Source organism: Mus caroli, unplaced genomic scaffold, assembly GCF_978045245.1.
Source record: "Mus caroli unplaced genomic scaffold, Mus_caroli_1 scaffold_9, whole genome shotgun sequence".
Classification (NCBI taxonomy): Eukaryota; Metazoa; Chordata; class Mammalia; order Rodentia; family Muridae; genus Mus; species Mus caroli.
The window spans coordinates 116,497,157-116,517,154 of record NW_028227264.1 but is presented as its reverse complement, the minus strand read 5'-3'; the positions used below and the strand labels follow the sequence as shown (position 1 = coordinate 116,517,154).

Below are 19,998 nucleotides of genomic sequence, written 5' to 3'. Positions count from 1 at the left end.
ACCATTCCAGGCCTGTACCATGAGGCCTAGTGATTTTTATTCACTTAAGTTATGCCCATCAATATGTATTAATTGTACATACTAATGGAATTCGCTGTATTTCCACATGTACATCCAAGTGCATTGGTCTTGTCCATTTCCAATTTTATCACATTTCTTCTTTGTTCACTTACCTGAATGCCTACAGCAGTGCCTGGCACATAATAGGTGCTCACTAAATAGTGAATGAATGAATGGATGAATGAATGGTGAATGAATGAATGAAAGGATGGATGGATTCTTTGAGTTGTCTTGGTCTTGTCTAGTTTATTTTTTATCTTTATTCATTCTTGCTCCTGAGATATTGGTCTTTTAATAGCACACTTTGTATTTCATCATTTACTTCTGCAGACAAGACCCACCCCCCTCCAACCAGCATCTCTCTCTTTAAGCAGCAGCGGCACACTGCTGAAAGATGGTGCCCATTGTCTAGTCTAATATGGCATTTTCAGAATTCAGACCTTCCATGGAGCCTAGCATGGTACCCTGGCAAAGGTCTCAAGCACCTGAACATTTTCTACTAATGGACACTATTGTGGTATGTTAATTAGTCTATGAAGTAATTGTTTTACTTTTGTTTTGTTTTGTTTTCCCATACAGGTGGAAGCCACCAACCAAGTGATTGCTATAGAACAGTCTCAAGCAGATAGAAGCAAAAAGACTTTTGATCCTGTTAAGTAAGATGTTCTTGTCTGAGCCATCGTGGAGTTTAGTGAAGAAGAGTGTGATATGATTTATATTTATATTTATTATTTATTATAAAATATTATTATTTCTTTTTCTTTTTTGCTACTTAATTAGCATTTTGTTTTATTTTTAATCAATCATTTTATTCGTTTACATTTCGAATATTATCCCCCTTCCGGGTTACCCCTCCACACACCCCTCCCATCCTATCCTTCCTCCCCTTTGCCTCTATGAGGGTGCTCCTCCACCCACTCACCCACTCCCGCCTCACTGCTCCAGCATCCTCTATGCTGGGGCATCAAACTGCCACAGGACCAAGGGCCTCCCCTCCCATTGATGTCATATAAGCCATCCTCTGCTACATAGGCAGCTGGAGCCATGGGTCCCTCGATGTATACAGGATGCCAGTATTGTAACACCTGTTATGAAAAGGTCCCCCTGGAAATTCACCACGCTTCTTAGGCGCTTTGATAGCAGATGGACTTACAAACAACTTGATTCCTTGAGACAGAACATGGCTAGATATTTTAATTTTTAATTTAGATTAGCGCCATTTTGGTTGAGTTGACTTCAAGGTTTCCTTTCTCTGCACATATACAGCTCATTTCTCTGTATATTGTATGGTGACCTTGACAGACGCTGGGCTGAAAGCTGACGCTCGTGGTAATATTCACAGCAGTAGTAAAGAATGAGAGTCCTCTCTCTAGAATGGCGTGAGGTGGGAACTGTGTCTTGGCTTATTTGGCCAGGATACAGATGAGGTAGCTTAGGCTAACTGCAGCTGAGCCCATTTGGGGCAGGATGGTCCTTCAGCCTAGACAGAGCCACTCACACAAACTGCTGTGGAGTCTAGGCCCGAGAACAAGCACGTGACTTGGTGCATGGGGCTCTCCCTTGCTTGGGCAGGCTACATGGCTTTTCACGGAAGGATGCTGTTTCCTGTGGCTAGGCTATGGGAGGTCATCTATGTGAAGAAAAAGTCAGAGTGTTCAGGAAGAAAAGAAGTGATTTGTGAGAAGCGGGGTGCTATAGCAACAGTGCAGAGACCATGAGAGTTTCTTTCCTCCCTCCCGCTGTGGCAGCCACAGAAACCGTTTGGGACATGCTGAGTTCATGGTCCTTGGGTTGAAACCTGAAGCGTAGCTTCTACTAGCAAGTTCTTTTCTGTGGCCTTCCTTGATGGACACTCCTACCCACGCTGTGGAGCCCTAAGTAACAAACCCTAGGATGAACATCCTCTGCACTGTGATGATAGCAGCGGACCAAACATCCGGGGGTCTCAATGGCTTAGCCGTGATCAAGTGTTGCGTTCTCTTATGTCTCTCGATACTTCCGTTTGTTTTAGAATCGACCTCCTGACTGACCAGGTTACCAAAGTGACCCTGGGACGATTACACTTTAGTGAAACCACAGCAAACAACATGAGAAAGAAGGGGAAGCCAAATCCCGATCAGAGGTACGTGGGGCGCCGTGAATGAGAATGACTGCACATGTGACCTAGCCAGGACCTCCTGTGCTCCTGGGACCCTTCGGGCCACCCAGCCAGCACACTCAGCCAGCATCGGGGATCTCCTCCCTTCTCCGACTTGGTTTATTCATGTATCTCATTTGCCCAGATATCTCCCATCCTCACTCTCAGCAATGCTCAAATTTCCTCCGTGCTTCTCTAGATGGGTGCCTACGTGTTCTGCTCATTGCTCTTGGTTCTGACTGCACTTAGCAAATCTACGTGCTAATCCTGAAACCCCACCCCCTGCCCCCCTTTTAACAGAAGAGAAAAGCCAAGCAGACTGGCATACACCTGCAGTCCCCGCACTTGGGAGTCAGAGGCAGGAGGATCTTTGAGTTAGTTCAAGGCTAACCAGAGCTATGTAGTGAGACCTTATCTCCAAAACCAAAAGGAGAAGGAAAAAAAATAAAAGAAAAAGGAAAGGAAGAAGAACCGACAAGGGAAAGCCTTAGCAATGTACACCTGTCTCCTTGAGCAGCCTGGCCCAGGACCAGCAGAGATGGCTGTTACCTGGGTACATTTGGAAATACTCAGTTCTCATGCCTCACTGGGATCTGCTGACCCCAGTGTTGGCAAGTGAGCTCGGTCAGCTGTAGCTCACCAAACCTCTGGGTGGTTCTGTCACGGGCTCCAAGTTGAGAGCCACTGGTCTCAGGACATCTGCTTTGGTGTTGAGTGGGACTGAGTTTAGACACGACACTGTTAGTCACTAGCTCAGTGACCTTGGGTGTGAAGCTTAAGCCATCTGAAACTAATTTCTGTCTATGGCTGCACCACCTCGAATGTTCCTGGTCTCATCTATAATTCATTTCCTGTGCTGTCAAGTGGGTGCGAGAACAATACTTACTTGCTCCAGGACATTTGGGGGAGATCTTAATGGAGGTGAGCTGCTTAGCTCCCTGCATGTCCCCTTCTGAGTCCTCCGTGGGAGTTAATGACGGCAGACACAATCATTATTAATAGCGATTTGATTCAGTTCAAAGGCAGCATCTACATTGTCTAGAAACTGGAGTGGTAATGTGAGGAGGTCTGGTGTGGCTCAGGAGTTAGGATCCCAGCCACAGGAGGTGCCACACTCAAGGTAAAGCCCTACCACCACCCCCAAAGCCCCAGTGCCCAAGAGAAAGACTTCTGTCTTCTAGAAGAGGAGAATGTCTCTCAGTTCCCCTACCTGAGATTCATAGCCGAATCTGGGTGTGTGTGCCTCCTTGGCTTCTCTTGGATCCTTTTGTGTTTGTTTTGTTTTGTTTTTTGAGACAGGGTTTTTCTGTGTAGCCCTGGCTGTCCTCGAACTCGCTCTGTAGACCCTGCCAGCCTCTAACTCAGAGATCTGCCTACTTCTGCCTCCTGAGTGCTAGGGTTAAGCTCATGACCAACCACCTCCCAGCCTTTGATCCTTAGGTTGTAATTCTACAAAGAGCAAGGAGGTGCAGCCTGGAAAACGTTCCCCCCCCCCCCCCGCCAGCCCCTAACATTTATTTTATGGCTATGACTGTTTTTCCTGCATGTAAATATGTGTATCACATGCCTGCCTACTGCTCGTGGTGGTCAGAAGAGGATGTTGGCCTCCCTGGAACTGTAGCTATGGATGCTGGTAAACCACTGTGTAGATGCTGGGAACTGAATCTTGTTCCTCTATAAGAACAAGCGTTCTTAACTCACGAGCCATCATGTCTCCAGCCCTGGGAAGATAAACGAGGATAAATGTCGTAGGGGAGATTCTGTCTTGACTCCCAAGAAATAACCATTAAGATTATCCATTAAACCAATAATAATGACCATAGCCTTAAGATTGTCTCACTGATAGTCCACGTGAGGAGATACTTAAGTACCTGCAGTGAGGTTTTGCTTGGGGAGGGCTAGAGGGAGGTCCAAGTCTTCGGCTATCTATACTCAAGGCCTGAGGGCATTGAGAATGGAGGATACCTGGAGCAGGTAAGGATGAGGTGAAACCAATATGATGGACATATTCTCTAAGTCTCCCTCCCTTAAGGCCCAGGACCTGTGGCTTATATGGTTGTGGACACAGGGACCCTGGTGGCTTTGTCCTGTGTTTGTAAACAGCGCTTCAGCGATGCTCCAGGGTGAGACCTGGGTGAGCCACATAGGTGGGCTGAGCTCAGTGCCCAAAGTTCTCCCCAGGGAACAGAAGCACAGAAACACCTGGGACAGTAGCAAGTCAGCCAATTGTCCTTCCAGTTCACCGAGGCACCACTGAGATAGGAAGGGAAGGCAGTCTGTACGTAAGTGAACCCGTCTGGCTGAGCTCACTATGAATGAAATGCCAGATGCTACTTCGTTACACAAATTGTATCTCTGTTCTTTGATGTGCCCCCATCAGTCTGTTGTTTCCGAACTAGATACTTCATGTTGGTGGTCGGATTGTATGCTGCTAACCAAGATCAGTTCTACCTGTTGGCTGCCCACATCTCTGAAAGGATCATCGTAAGGGTAAGCGCAACTCTCTGGTTTTCTGGACCACATACTTTTCTCCCTTGCAGGAAGAAGTTGAACTGTCAGCGATATAGACATACTTGAGCTGTGTTATTTTCTAACCGTTGTCAGTAATGATAATAGCACGATTGTGTTAGTTTTTATACTGTAGTTCTCAACCAAGATCACAGTGAACAGAGATGATGGGCAATATGTTACAATACACGGGGAACCAACCGCTCCCACTGGAAGTATTCACTCCCCAAATGCCATGGTGCTGAGGCATGCTGGGAAATCCTGATATTGACTCTCTGTTGGGGGCACTGGTTAAGCATCTACACATAGCACTGCTTTATACTCATGATACATTTTCATTCTGTGAGTATTCTCCATGCCCAGAGGAAAGAGGTTTCTGAAGCCAGCCCTTTCAGTATCACTCAGCTTATAAAGACAGAGTCTCCTATAGCCTGGCTCTCTCTCTGATCTAGGCTTACCAAGTGAAGAAAGTACCAGGAAGGTTTTCTGTGTTCCAACGTGATTGGTTACCCCATGACATCTGGGCCACTGCCTTACCCAAGGGAATAGCTCAACTCATTTGCTGAATGGTTACAGCTGTAGATGGTGTTGTGGCAGCTGTGGGGACATTAAGCTACTGGCAGCTGCAGCTGCGGCTATGAGGCTAGACTGGCTGCCACTGAGTGTTGGAGGAGGCAATAGGCACCCGAGGCAGGGCAGCCTTGGAGAGACAGTTCTGTCCCAGGCCTTGGAAAGCTACACAGGGAGGATGTGACTGTCCAGAAGGGAGCACCAGTCACTGTGGGCATGCCTACGTTCACAGCTACCAACCCAAGGCCCTGGGGACACATCTGCCTCCTTTTGGAAAGTGGAGTTTCTTCCTGCCTGCTTCGAGCTGTTCTGAAACAAAGAACCCTCTGTAATTATGTTAGTCAGTTAAACATGATAAGCTACCTACTAGTGGAAGCCCTCCAGTTACTCCTAGAAATCTCACTGGAAGCAAAGCAATGACAGAAATGAAGTCAAATGCTTGTGTGAAAGCCAGCTGTTCACACACGGGCTGTTTCTGACACAACCACGGGCCAAGAAGACTCTTTTGAGGCAAAACCAGGCAGCCAATCACAGAGGTATCTGTCCGGTCCTTCTCACAGGACCCCCATGGTCAAAGCCTGCTGGATGTCTCCTTTGGTATCATCTGAATTGCTTCACTGTGCTAACAAATATGATCTGAATTCCAGTCCAGAAATTAGGTTGCTTACCGTTTCTGGCTTCTCTCCAGAAGGTGTGAAGACTGAAGTATCTGTCTTTCTACTTCGACATAGACTCGTGGCCATGGCAGTGCTGTCCTGAGCTGAGTGCTTAGGGCTCGGGTCACACACTCCGTTAGTCACCTGTGTTCTTTGAATACTTTATGTGGCAACAGGGTTTTTCCTTTCTCGGCTGGCAGCACCCTAAGCACTGTGCGTGTTCAGAGAGCAGCCAAGGGAGGAAGAGAACCTGACTTGTTTAACCTCCTTTAACAGGAAGCTGCTGACCCACAAACCCTGTGGACCCTCATCACAGCACAAAGATGATTCACCCCCATGCTGAACGGGGGCAGTGGCACGGTGGTGACATTCACATTCCATCTGAGTGTGGCACACTGAGTTTCGTTCAGCATAGATTAGGTGTTGTGTTCTTTACCCAGTTTTTAAATTCTAAAAACATATTTACCTTGGAGACAGTAGCTTTCTCCAAGCTATTATTTTTTGGCTAAAGAGAGCACTCTAGTGTAACAGTAGAGTAGGATACACCAACATACCCTAAAAGTAATGTGAAGAACAGGAATGCAGACCCTCCTCACTCCAGACAGCTCACTGGTACTATTCCATTCTCGCTCCAAAACACAGGTGTGAAGGTGGAAACAGACTTCTTGGTCCATTTAATGGTTAACACTGTAACGCTGTGTGCATGTATGTATTTGTGTATGCATAACGTATAATACGTAACATATAATATACAATATATACATAACACACAACAATAATATATAACCTGAAACATATAACATACAATATACAACATATAATGTATAATAAATATAATATACAATATATAACATAATTTACAATGCAACATATATTATACACATATATTTATACATACATAAATACAGAAATATATAATACATGTTATATATAACTATATAATATATAAATATATAGCTAGAGAGAGAGAAAGAGAGAGAAAAAATGTGAGGGATGACATCATTGCTTGATTCGGGTAGTTTTAGAATTGCTCACCCCATCTTTGCTGCACCTTATACTCTAGAAGGACACGTGTGTGTAATCTATATGAGTCGAGACTACATTGCACCCAAGAGTCAAGTGTGGTCTCTAAGGACGTGGCCTGGTTCTGCCAGTGTGAGCTCCAGAATAAAAGACAAGAAGAAAGGTTTAATAATTAAAGGCATTACATGCTTGACCATGAGGGAGGAGGAGGCAGGCTTTGAAACTCTGAATTTGTGTGTGTGTGTGCGTGTGCGTGCACACACTAAACAATTTCTCAAATGGTGGATATCAGTGTTTTACTCTCTGATATCTCTAATAGAAGTGACGTTATAAGGACTTTCCCCAAGACTCTGGCCTCTGGGAGGCCAGGATACCACATTTGTCACATTTGTATGCATACTTGGGCATGCATACATGGACACACACACATTTACACATAGAACCGTACACACAACACACTCACCACACACACACACACAGACATACACACAAGCAGATACATGGGCATGAATACACACACCTAAACACACACACTCACACACAGAGACACACAACATACATACTTACACACAAATAGATACACAGACATACACACACACACTCACATAGACACATAGACATACATACAAGCAGATGCACAGGCATACATACACAGACACACACAGGCATAGACACATACATAGACACATACATGTATGCACACACACACACACACACACACACACACACAGGTAAACACAACGCTAGGGAGCTTGTGCAGACACAAATAGCTAAGCCCATGTCCTGAGTTTTTATTTTAATTGGCCAGGGATGTCCACAAATATAGACTTCTAACAGGCTCGTGACTGCAGATGCAGATCTATATACACCACACTGAATGGTCCAGAGATACTCTGGACCCCGTTTAACAACTTTTTGAAAGGACACACAAGGTGCTTTCCTAGGCTCAAGCTCTCTGATTGGCTCCTTGTCTGTGTTTAGAGCTGTAAACAAAAGTAAAACAACAAAAAAATTTCCTGTGATTTCCCTTCCACACTCAAGCCATGTCTAGTGCTGTTTGCTATCCTAAGCATCCGCAGGGGCTGTCCTTAGCATTGTGTTCCTGCAGAAGGGCGTCCCACCCAACTGTGACTCCACAACTGTGTTGCTCTGTGATTACAGGTGAAGCAGTGAGTGCTGCATCTGGCCAATTATGTTGAGGCTGAATTTGTGTTGATTTACCCTTTACTCTGAAGACTGTTTATCCACACACGACTTCACTGAACTCCACAATAACCTCTGGAGATGGCTAAAGACAATAAATGGGGCAGGGCAGTGATGGTGCACGTCTTTAGTCCCAGCACTCGGGAGGCAGAGACAGGCAGATGTCTGAGTTCTACAGAGTGAGTTCCAGGACAGCCAGGGCTACACAGAGAAACCCTGTCTTAAAAAAACAAAAACAAAGCAAAGCAAAGCAAAGCAAAGCAAAACAAACAAAGACAATAAATGGGCTTATCGATATTCTTCAAAGGATAACGCTAGTACCCAAAGATAAATATTTGCCCTAAAAGTCTTACAACCAGTTGATTTCCTATAACTTAGACTACTGGAATGTTGGGTTCTTCCCTAAACATTTGAAACCATGAGACAGAAAAAAATATTTTAGAAAAGTAAATGAACCGGTTTGATGTTTGGTATCCAGCAACAGCTATTGGGCCTCATGTGGAGAGCATGTATTATAGGTTGCTTTCACACATGAAAACATGGGTTCCCGGAAGGGAAATAAACATATAGATCTTACAGTATTTCTCATTGGCGATGATGAGCCATACTTAGGATCTCTTGTAGATCTAACTGTGTTCTTTGTTGAAATAATTTGAACATATTTTAGGAATTTAGTTTCATCTGTTGAAACAAATATAAATGTTGCAATTGTATTTTTTTTTTTTTAAAATCTACTTACATCTGCTCCTCCAGTATCCAGTTACCAGCATGGTAAGAATTATCCCAAAGCTCATTTGCAATGGCAAGAATTCATCACTGTCCTGTTTTGCTTCCTAAAGTGGCTTATGTTCAGCAGAGAGCAAAATGCATCCCCACTCTATGTTTCTGAGTTGATGGCTCACCATAAAAGAACTGAGTGGAAGCCAACTTACCATTCACATCCAACCAGCCTGGGGATCTTGCAGAAAAGCTTTTGTTGAAGTGACTTTATACAAAATAACGTTTAAAGCTGTTGCCTTGTGTTCTCCCACGGCTTTTGTCTGCTAAGAGTCTGTTGCTGGGTCTTCTGAGAGGTGCAGGTTTTCAGCTGATAGAAACAAAGTAGGAGGTTGGAGTTGCCCCAAAAGTTCTTCAGTTGAAATCAAACTAAGAGCTAAACTTGGTGGCTTCTTTTCATTTTATTATTATTATTTTTAAAATGTATGACACATGTGCATGGCAGAACATTCACACAATACAGAAAAAGTGTCTAGTGAACAGCGTGGCTCAGCCACCCACCCCAGTTCCTAACTCTCCCAGTATGTGTTCATGAGCAAATCTCTGTGATAAGTCTGAGCCATCTTCAGGGATAAATAGTGCCCAGATATGAGGCCCACCAGACAGGCAAATTGGAAGTCCCCGTGTCAGTGCTATCTGACGAGGTGTCAGAATTCCAGCAAATCTGGATTCTCTTCAAGGGGATGCAAATGAAAAAAATCACATTTGGAATATTGTCATTTGGAAAAAGGAAATGGGTTTTGTCATGAGGAATGCAAGGGATTTGGAGACACCCCCACCCCCATTTGAAAACACATCAGCAGCCACAGTGGAGCGGAGAGGAAAGAGTACAACCCAGTAGAAATTCTCACGCAGAACATTTTATTAGAAGCGAAGTCTCTCTGGAAGTTTCGCTTGGATTGATTTTAAGGATTGCTGGTGCTACTTCTAAGTCAAATTGTGAAAGCGCGGAGTTAGAGTCATTACTTAGCAAACAGAGGAATTGCAAAGCTAGCTGTAGCACGGACCACCTACGTGTTCACGGGTAACTTACTATCCTTCCAGAGCACCAGTGCCAATAAAGTGAGCCTGATGGTACCTATACCATAGAACTGCTTCATGGGGTAGCACACAAAAACGTAGCCGCCAAGGTTCCACAGCACCTCCTGTGTTCAGGGAGTACTCGGGCGTATCAACTACCCGTGTTATTGCTTGTTTGGCAGATGCATGCGCAGTCAGCAATATGAGTGTTTTAAAGCTATAAAAGACTAGTTAAATAAGAGGTATTTTTATTTACTTGAGCATTAAATAATATGTATATTTTTGTTATGAATTTAAATAATTATTATACCTGAAAAGAGTCATATTTTTTTTTAAGTCTGTGATCCTTTCCTCACTTTTTAAAGTTGTCTATGACTGAACACACAGTTCAATCTCTGAGAAATGTCAGAGAGATTCAATGTTCTCAGCCCTGGCATGCAAAGCTCCTATCATTGTGGGTCTCTCCGGCTCTCCTGGGCTCTCGGTGTTATTTGCCTATGTCAGTGTGTTCTACCCGGTATGGGCATCTCATAGGAAGGACTCAGATAACAGTCTGTTCCCCTTTGCTCTGACAACGCATGATCAACCCTTTCTGCCACAGGAACTTTAATTGCTGTATGCTGCTGTGTTTCTCCAGGCCTCTAACCCTGGGCAGTTTGAAAATGACAGTGATGCACTGTGGCAGCGAGGACAAGTTCCAGAATCTATCGTCTGTCATGGGCGAGTAGGAATAAACACAGACACACCCGATGAAGCCCTGGTTGTCTGTGGCAACATGAAAGTGATGGGGACTGTCATGCATCCCTCTGACAGCCGAGTGAAGGAGAACATTCAGGAGGTGAGTCTGGGGTATGGCACAGGGCCCTTCCTCAGACACTTCAATCAGGTGTCTGGTGTTGTGATCATAAAAAGATAAAGGACTATAAGATTATGTTCTAGAGGGGTGTCGTGAGGTAAGGGGGAAGGGGATGCCTTGGTGGGAGTATCCCATGCCGAGGCATCCCTTCCCCTGAGGGACCAGCCACAGAACAGTATAGTTTAGAATAGAGTTTATTCAGGGCATAGGGAGGGGAGTTAAGAGGGTAGTAGAGGCAGAGAGAAGGAGAGAGTAGAGAAGTAGAGGCTGGCCATGACTATGTAGAGGAGGAGGGAAAGGGAATGAGGAGAGAGGGAAAGCAAGGGGGGAAGAGGCAAAGGGGAGTGGGGAGAGAGGGGGAGCATGGGGGCAAGAGGCAAGGGAGAGAAGCAGGAGTAAGAGAGGGAGGAGGGGCAAGCAGCCCCTTTTATAGTGGGCCATGCCTACCTGGCTGTTGCCAGGTAACTGTGGGGGTGGAGTCCAGACAGAATACCAACATCTGGGACTCCCAACCTGACATGCGTGGTTCCTGGGCATGTTTATGTGTCACCTGTTGGTGTGAAATGAACAAGTTGCTTGAAGATAATGGTGGGTGGAGGTGTGGGACATCTCTCCTGCAAGAGATGGCTCAGGGTTAAGAGCACTGACTATTCTTCCAGAGGTCCTGAGTTCAATTCCCAGCAACCACATGGTGGCTCACAACCATCTGTAATGGGATCTGATGCCATTCTGGTGTGTCTGAAGAGAACCTCAGTATACTCTCATACGTTAAATAAATAATTCAGACATGTCCTTGCATCTGGCCACACCAGTGGCTTAGGTGGTCTCAATCCGAAGGCTTGTGGAAAGTCACAGTTTGAGAATGTCCTCCACAATCCTGGCTGCTATCACCAGGCTTATGCAGGATTTCAGTTTGGTTTACCAGAAGTCATCAGTTTTGCTCTTTTAAAAGATTTATTGGTTTATTATATGTGAGTACACTGTAGCCATTTTCAGACACACCAGAAGAGGTGTATCTGATCCCATTACAGATGGTCATGAGCCACCATGGGTTGCTGGGAGTTGAACTGAGGACCTCTGGCAGAGCAGTCAGCGCTCTTAACCGCTGAGCCACCTCTCCAGCCCCCAATCTGGGGCTTGATTAAAGAAGATACATTGTCTTAAATAACATACTTCCCCAGAGCCTCTCAAATCCTTCTAGGATGCGTTCTCTGTATAAGCAACCTGTCCCCTCATCCTGGACTGGAAATGAGAAACTCCCCTCTCCCTATTCTGCTCACAGCAGCCCAAGGGGATAAAGAGAATTGCAGAGTTGGGTAGGAGACTGGAGATTGATCCTGACAGCATCAGCTCAGGACTTCACCCCAGAGATGTGCTCCGCTTCTGGTTTGCAATCCATGTCTAGAGAAGACTCAGCTATGAGTATTTTAATCCACGTCAATAGCTTCTTCTAAGACCATATGTGTGGAACACTTTTTCCCTGTATAAAACTAAGTAGACAGAAGTTTTACTTCCATTAAATACATATCAGTAATGTGGGGTGTTAAGAATTATCTTGTATTAGTATTGCCTTCTATCCGTATTTGTGAAATGGATAGGCTCCTATGACTTCTAGCTGTCCCATTTGCCACTTATCTCAGCTGTGAGATAGATGGCGGTGATCATTGGCGGCCTCGTGGATCTGTGCACAGCATCCTTGCCTCTCTCAGCTGTGAGATAGATGGCGGTGATCATTGGCGGCCTCGTGGATCTGTGCACAGCATCCTTGCCTCTCACTGACTCAGTTTCTCCGAACTTTTAAGGAGAGAGCCATGCGTTCAGGGTTTCTAGAAGGATCACAGACCCCCAGTGCTGCTAGAATGAGAAGCTGCTGGGTAATTTATACACAGTAGAAATTTATGACTGGTAATGCTAGAGGCTATCTCAAGGAATCCCAAGATAAAGGCACTGACAGGTTTAGTGTCTGTTGAAGGCTTTGGCTAACAGCGTGCCAGGGACGTGTGCAGACAACTGTCTTCACATGGTAGAAAGATGGACACGTGCAGGAGAAAGAGGTGATCCCCTACAATTTTGATGTTTGTTTTTAAACAGAATCCTATTTGCTAGGTAGATCAGGCTGGTCTCGAACTCACAGAGATGGGCCTGCCTCTGCCTTCCAAATGTAGGGAATTGACTTGTACATCCATGCTCTACTCCTTGAGCTCTTTTGTCAATGAGCATAGAGACCTCATGACTTAACCTCCACTGTGGTGTATTAAAATACTTAGGGAAATGATTGTTTTAGCTATCTGGGGTCTTTTATGGTTCCACATACATTTTAGATTTTTTTTTTCTTATTTCTATGAGGAATGTTGTAGGGAATTTGATTGAGATTGCATTGAATCTGTAAATTGCTTTTGGTAGAATCATCATTTTCACAATATTAATTCTGCCAACCTATGACCATGGGAGGTCTTTCCATTTTCTAGAATCTTCTTCAATTTGGAGGTTTAAAGTTTCCATTGCAGCGGTTCTTCCCCTCCTTGGTTAAGGTTGTTTCTAATCCTTTATTTATTTATTTATTTATTTTAGGTATTGAAAATAGAATAATTTTTCTAATTTCTTTCTTAGCAAGTTCATTATTCATATAGAAGAAAGCCCTGATTTTTCTATGTTGGTTTCTGCATTCTGCAATGTAACTGAAAGAGTTTTCTAGAAGAGTCGGTAGGGTCTTTTTCTGGTGTAGAATCATGTGATTTGTGAATAAGGATAATTTTCATTCTTTCTACTTTAATCCATTTTATAGTGTTCTTCTCTCTGATGGCTGTGGCTAAGATTCCGAGCACTGTACTAAATGTTATGGGGAACCTTTATCTCATCCCAGACCTTACAGGAAATGTTCCCAGTTTCCCCCACTTAGACAACGCTGGCTATACATCTGTTGTGTAACTTTTATTGTTTTGAGGTACACTCAATTTATTCCCAGTGTGTCTAAGACGTTTATCATGAAGGCATATTAAATTCTGTCAAATGTCCTTTCTGTATCTATTGAGGAGATTTGTGATTTCTGTAAGTTTATTAATTGTGTATTATACTTATTGATTTGCATACACTGAACCAATCCTGCATACCTGAGATAGAGCCCATTTGTAATCTTTCTATGCTCTTGAATTCAGTTTGTGAGTATTTGGCTGAGACTCTACATCTATTGTCACAGGGATATTGGCCTTTTGTATTTAAGTTGTCTTTCCGTCTTTATTTGATTTGGGTATCAGGATAACATTGGCTTTGTAGAATAGATTTGATGGTACTCTTTCTGTTCTTGATTGATGCTGTTCCCCTAAGCTGTTACTTTGTAACCTTTGAAGGCCAGAAAGGGAAAGTTACTTTTTGTGGATGACTCTGGTTACAGTGTATCCTTGTGCTTCCTGGGTCAGGTTTGCAAATCTCTCTGAGATCCCAGGAGTCATACCTCTCTGCACAGCTGAACAGTGGATGCTGATTCAGGTGGGGCCCTGACACAATCCTTGCTGTATCTATGGCAGCTGCCCTGATAAAAGTCTGGGACAGCAGGCAGCTGCATTGCTTGCTACTGTTCTTCCCAGCTATGCACCGGTGGAGTGGTGCTGATGCAGAAGAAGCAGGCAGTCTGTGTGGTTGATGGACACTGCAGATCTCTTTGTGGTAGAAACTCATGGATGATACAGCTTCTGGAGTCGTTTTACTGGAGGCATTAAAGTTGACTTGGAGAGGGCCCAGGCCAGCACACCATATCCCAAGTGGCCAATATGGCTGCCATAGCCGGTGCCAAGCCATACTTTGGAGGAAGTTCACTAGAGAATGGTGCAAATGTGTGTTCATCAGTGGGTCCTGAGGTGAGAAGCTTACCTGGGCAGTGCAGTAGAAATGCCCCTCATACTTCTTCAACTATACTAATCCACTTACTTAGAGATGGCTTCTAATCTGCCATCTTACCCAGAAGTCACTAGGTGATGTATTTCTGATTGTCAAAATGCCATTGATTTCATCATCTAGCAGTATTCTAAAGGAAAAATCAGAGGACATATGGGAAAGTGGCCGGTTATCTTTTAATCAGACTAATATCATTCTAATTAGATACAGTTGTTTTGTGAAATTATCAAACAACCCACTCCTTCAAATTAAAGAGGATCCTTTGGAGCAAACACTTAGTGGTAGAGAAGATTAGCTTTACTATCTTGCTATCAGTTTTCTGGGGACCAGGACATTTCTTTGAGGACTTGACAATGACAATTGGGGACATCATTAGACCCAATAGCAGGGGAGAAGGAGATCTATGCTGACTCGAACCCTGAGAGACTTGGGGAGGGAATACAGAGCAATCCCCAGAAAGAAACTCCATCCAGCAAACTATCCAAAGTAACTCCAGAGTGTGGGGTCTCTCCATACGAGAGGTTGTCTTTGAACTGGCAATGCAGTTTCCGTTTGTAAATAGAGCCCGGGTCACACAGCTGTGGACACAGTTGAACAGGACACCTCAGCATCCTGAACAGACTCTCCAAAGTGAGAATCCTGGAACTTTTCAGGGAAGACAAGAGCAGTGTAGGAGGTACTCCCATCCCATAATTTAGACTGCAATCTCCGGTTCCATTTGTTGGAGCAGCGGCTCTCAACCTTCAGAATGCTTTGACCCTTTAATACAATTCCTTATGCTGTGGTGACCCCCCCACCATAAAATTATTTTCATTGCTACTTCATAACTGTCATTTTGCTAGTGTTATTAATCATAATGTAAATATCTATGTGTTCCCATGATCTTTTTTTTGAAGGTCACAACTCACAGGTTGAGAACCATTTTGGAGGCTGGCAGTTACCAGGGGGACTTCCCTGGGGAGAAAATTAGAAATTTCTTATCTGTCAGTCTTCCCTGCCTCTCAGAGTCACGCAGCACATTGTTTTGAATGACACATATCTAACCAGGTGAAATTTACTCTCTTTTAATTAAAACAGGTTGACACAAACGAACAGCTGAGAAGAATAGCCCAGATGAGGATTGTTCAGTATGACTACAAACCTGAATTTGCATCTGCCATGGGGATAAACACTGCCCATCAAACAGGTACAAACACAGCTTCTCCTTGTCTGTTCACCTTGAGCTTCATTCTGCCCACCTAACACATGCTTTGAGTTCACCATCATTGTAATGGGGGGGGGGAGGGAGGCTAGAGAATGTGTGGGTTACCTTTAACGTAACACCCCCACGTTGCACACCCAAGTCCTGCTAGAAGATTTTTGAATATATTGCTTGTGAAGTGAGGGTTCAAGGGCCAAGAGCAACAGGGATTGTGTGAAGCAGGGAAAGGGGGTGGGGTGGGAGTGGGGCTAGACAGTCTAGGGATGGAGTTGAGAGCCAGGTAAGGCTGGCTCACAACATCAACATCATCACCTCAACGACACTCCATGCTCATTCCTTAGCCTGGGAATCCTAAAACTAAGCGGGAACACTAAAGGATCAACATCTCCTATGGGAACATAATGGACTCAAGCTAGCAATATGCGTCCTTCTATGTATAGGGATGTAAGGGTATTTATTTACCCTTCACAGCACCCTTCCCCCCAACTAGGCAAGGTCTGAAAGAATGAGAAGGCAAGTGGGGAGGGAAGGAAGGAGTGGAGCACTTCTACTTTCAATTCTGCGGAGGTTCTCACCTCAATTATAGATCAAAGTGAAAGCTGAGGTAAATGTCTCTTTCCAAAGAGTTTCCATGGAACCTGGGTATTCTACTCTGATGTAGGAAACCCTGCAAGCATTTCCCACACCCCCATTAACCCCGTTGAAATGCTTTGTGTGTAGGAATGATTGCCCAAGAGGTGCAAGAGATCCTGCCCAGAGCTGTGAGAGAGGTCGGGGATGTCACCGGTGGAAATGGGGAGACACTGGAGAACTTCCTCATGGTGGATAAGGTAATCAATTACTCCATCAGTGTCTACAGCTAGGGCTGTCGATCACTGCCACACCCCTCTGCAGGTTACACAATGGCAGACACAGTTTACCCAGAGATGGGGCTTGAAAAGAATCACTCACTGAGCTGTAGAGAGAATTGGTACCAATTATCATACAATATATTTCAGAGATATAACAACAACAACAACAGCAACAATAACAACGACAATAGGCCCCATGGGGAAAAGGACTATGCAGTGCTCAGAATTTCTTTTCGGCAGGGATTACTGAAGGAAAACTGGCCTAAGGCAGAGTTCACTCTGCAGGGCTGTTCTCAAAATAAGGTCCAGAGAGCATGGGAAACCTTGACAAAAAGCTCAACCGCACCTTGTCTTTAAAGACAGAAAACTATCAGTGGGGGAAAGGTGCAGTGGTTAGTGGCACTTGCGCATCTTCCAGAGGATCCAGGTTCAATCCCATGCATCCACAACCATCTGCAATGGCGGTCCTGCTGGTCCTGGGCTCACCCGGCACACAGACATGCGTGGAAGCAAAATGCACACATACACACAAAATAATAAAATAATTAGAAATAAAGTAAAATGAAAAAAGAACTATAGCTTATAACAAAATACTTCTGTTCTATAATACAAGGAAAAGTATAGCTTTTCAATATGCTCCTCAGAATAATTAATAATTAAATAAAGTGTTGAAATTTTTGCGGGGAGGGGGGGTTCTTTTGTGACAAGGATGTGTTTAAATTCCACAATAGGGCCATAAAGTGGGTCATTTTTTACAGTGCAATTCCCCGAGTCTCATTTGTTTCACCAAGGGCTTGTCTTAATTCTTTGATATTCAAATTGTTCTCTGTTGAAGGATGCTCTCCTGGATCTAAATTAGCCCCTACCCCGCTCACTGGATGACTGTCTAAGTCAGGCAGTCCCTCTCTTGGCAATACAGCTTGTGTGATTTGAATAGTTCTGTAATACCATGTCTGTCAATCTTGCGATAGCCTGTTCTTTTGCAAGGCTCACAAACTACGCTGCCACCGGCTTGAGTTGCACCAATGATTTAGGTATGAAGAGGAAAAGCCAATTGCCAGAGGGATTTTTTATTTTTATTTATTTATTTATTTATTTATTTACTTTTTAGCAGTGGGCACAGATGTTTGAGTGGAGACTAATTAATACTTTCTCGGTTCATCCGGGAGTTTGTCTCCAACTTCAGAGTGCACGCAGTCCACTGGGGGTCTCCCTGAAATGCACGCTCTGATCGGGCAGTGAGAGCGTTCCTCTGTGACCTCTGCGTCAGCTCAGTGCCTGCCTCTGGGCTCCCGCCTGGAGTGGAACCCTGGTTTCTCTTGGATGTCGTGAGATGAAATGAACCCTTTCTTTTCCAGCTGGCTTAGGGTCCTGGTGTTTTATTACAGTAAGGGAAACTCTAACTAAGACACCCTTCCCCCTTCTCCAGGCTCTGTCCTCCCCCCTTACTCATCCAGGCAGACGCCTCCTGTCTGTGTGCCCCTCATTACTAGATGTTTTTTCTATCATCCTGAAACCTACCCAGTATGCTTCTGCCCCAGAGCTGTGGGTGTTTTCTGTCCTAAAGACTCTTCCCCAGGCCGTCTCATCTGGACTTCGCTGCCCAGGTCTTCCCTGATGGCTCATCCAGAGCAGTCTCTGCACCAGATCACTCTCTTTTATGAGGTCCAGGGTCATTCCGGGGTGGGTGTATAGTGACTTTGCACAGATCTTTCTGTCCTAGTCAGAGTTTCTATTCATGCACAAACATCAGTGTTACGTTCTGTCTAAGCTCTGCCCCCACAGTTACCTGGCAGCAGCCAGGTACATCTGACTGACTATAAAAGGGACTGTCTGCCCCTCCTCCCTCTCTTGCTCTTGCTTTTCCTTCCCCCCCCCCCCCCCCCCCCCCGCTCTCTTCCCATTCCCTTCCCTCCTCTCTCTCCACATGCTCATGGCCGGCCTCTCCTCCCCTCCCCTCCCCTCCCCTCCCCTCCCCTCCCCTCCCCTCCCCTCCCCTCCCCTCCTCCTCCTCCTCCTCCTCCTCCTCCTCCTCCTCCTCCTCCTCCTCCTCCTCCTCCTCCTCCTCTTCTTCTTCTTCTTCTTCTTCTTCTTCTTCTTCTTCTTCTTCTTCTTCTTCTTCTTCTCCTCCTTCTCTCTCTCTCTCTCTCTCTCTCCCCCTCTCCCTTTCTCTACCTCTACTACCCTCTCAACTCCCCTCCCCATGCCCTGAATAAACTCTGTTCTATACTGTACCATCATGTGGCTGGTCCCTCAGGGGAAAGGATGCCTTGGCATGGGCCTGCTGAGACATCCCCTCCCCCCATACCTCAGCACACCTCCATAAAGCATATCCCCCCCTCTCTTTATCTTTTTATAAACATACTAATCATGACTAAGAAGCAAGTTGGGGAGGAAAGAGTTTATTCATCTTACACTTCTACATTTCTGTTCATCACCAAAGGAAGTCAAGACTGGAACTCACACAGGATAGGATCCTGGAGGCAGGAGCTGATGCAGAAGCTGTGGAGAAATGCTGTTTACTGACTTGCTTCCCTGGCTTGCTCAGCTTGCTTTCTTAGAGAACCCAAGACTACCAGCCCAGGGATGGCATCACCCACAATGGGCCCTCCCACCCTTGATCACTACTTGAGAAAATGCCTTACAGCTGCTGGATCTCATGAAGGCATTTCCTCAAAGGAGGCTCCTTTCTCTGTGATAACGCCAGCTTGTGTCAAGTTGACACAAAGCCAGCCAGTACACCTACCTATCCCTCAACTGGACCTCTCTACTGAGAACAGTGTGCACTCTCATTCGAAACAGCTTGGAGGGTATTTGTACCCGACTAAAATTATCTGTAGATTTACTTGTTCTCTGTCAATCTCTCTAAACAATTATGTGAGAGCTGAAATCTATATTTTTCAAAACGATTTCTCTAGTGCTTTATTGTGATTTTCTCCCTAGGGCTTCAAGCACTGTAGGAATTGAGCAATATTGGAAGCCCGAGTTAAGGAGTTCTGAGATGCTTTGGTTGATGCAGTCTCTCTACACAGCCTCGGGCTTCTGAAAATGCAGTCTCGAGTGTCCATCCTATGGGCCTACCATTCCCTGTCTGGAGGCCTTGTGCTGACAAGTCCAGGGTCCAATAAGCTGTCAATATCCTGGAAAAGATTTCTTTATATTAATGTTCCGTTTCTGAATCTCAGTGAAGGGATGAAAAGTGGTTACTTGCATAAGAACATCTGAAGAAGTGGTTTTCTAGGAGA

General features: G+C 44.9%; 1 protein-coding gene across 1 annotated transcript in view; it reads left to right on the top strand.

The window, feature by feature from the left end:
- Positions 1–19,998, top strand: part of Myrfl (myelin regulatory factor like) — a 121,537-nt gene that overhangs the window by 61,883 nt on the left and 39,656 nt on the right. Inside the window, exons 8-13 of the mRNA XM_021173503.3 lie at positions 640–716; positions 2,072–2,182; positions 4,597–4,687; positions 10,592–10,792; positions 15,779–15,887; positions 16,623–16,732. Coding sequence (XP_021029162.1) covers positions 640–716; positions 2,072–2,182; positions 4,597–4,687; positions 10,592–10,792; positions 15,779–15,887; positions 16,623–16,732 — 699 coding nt within the window. The remainder of the gene's footprint in view (positions 1–639; positions 717–2,071; positions 2,183–4,596; positions 4,688–10,591; positions 10,793–15,778; positions 15,888–16,622; positions 16,733–19,998) is intronic.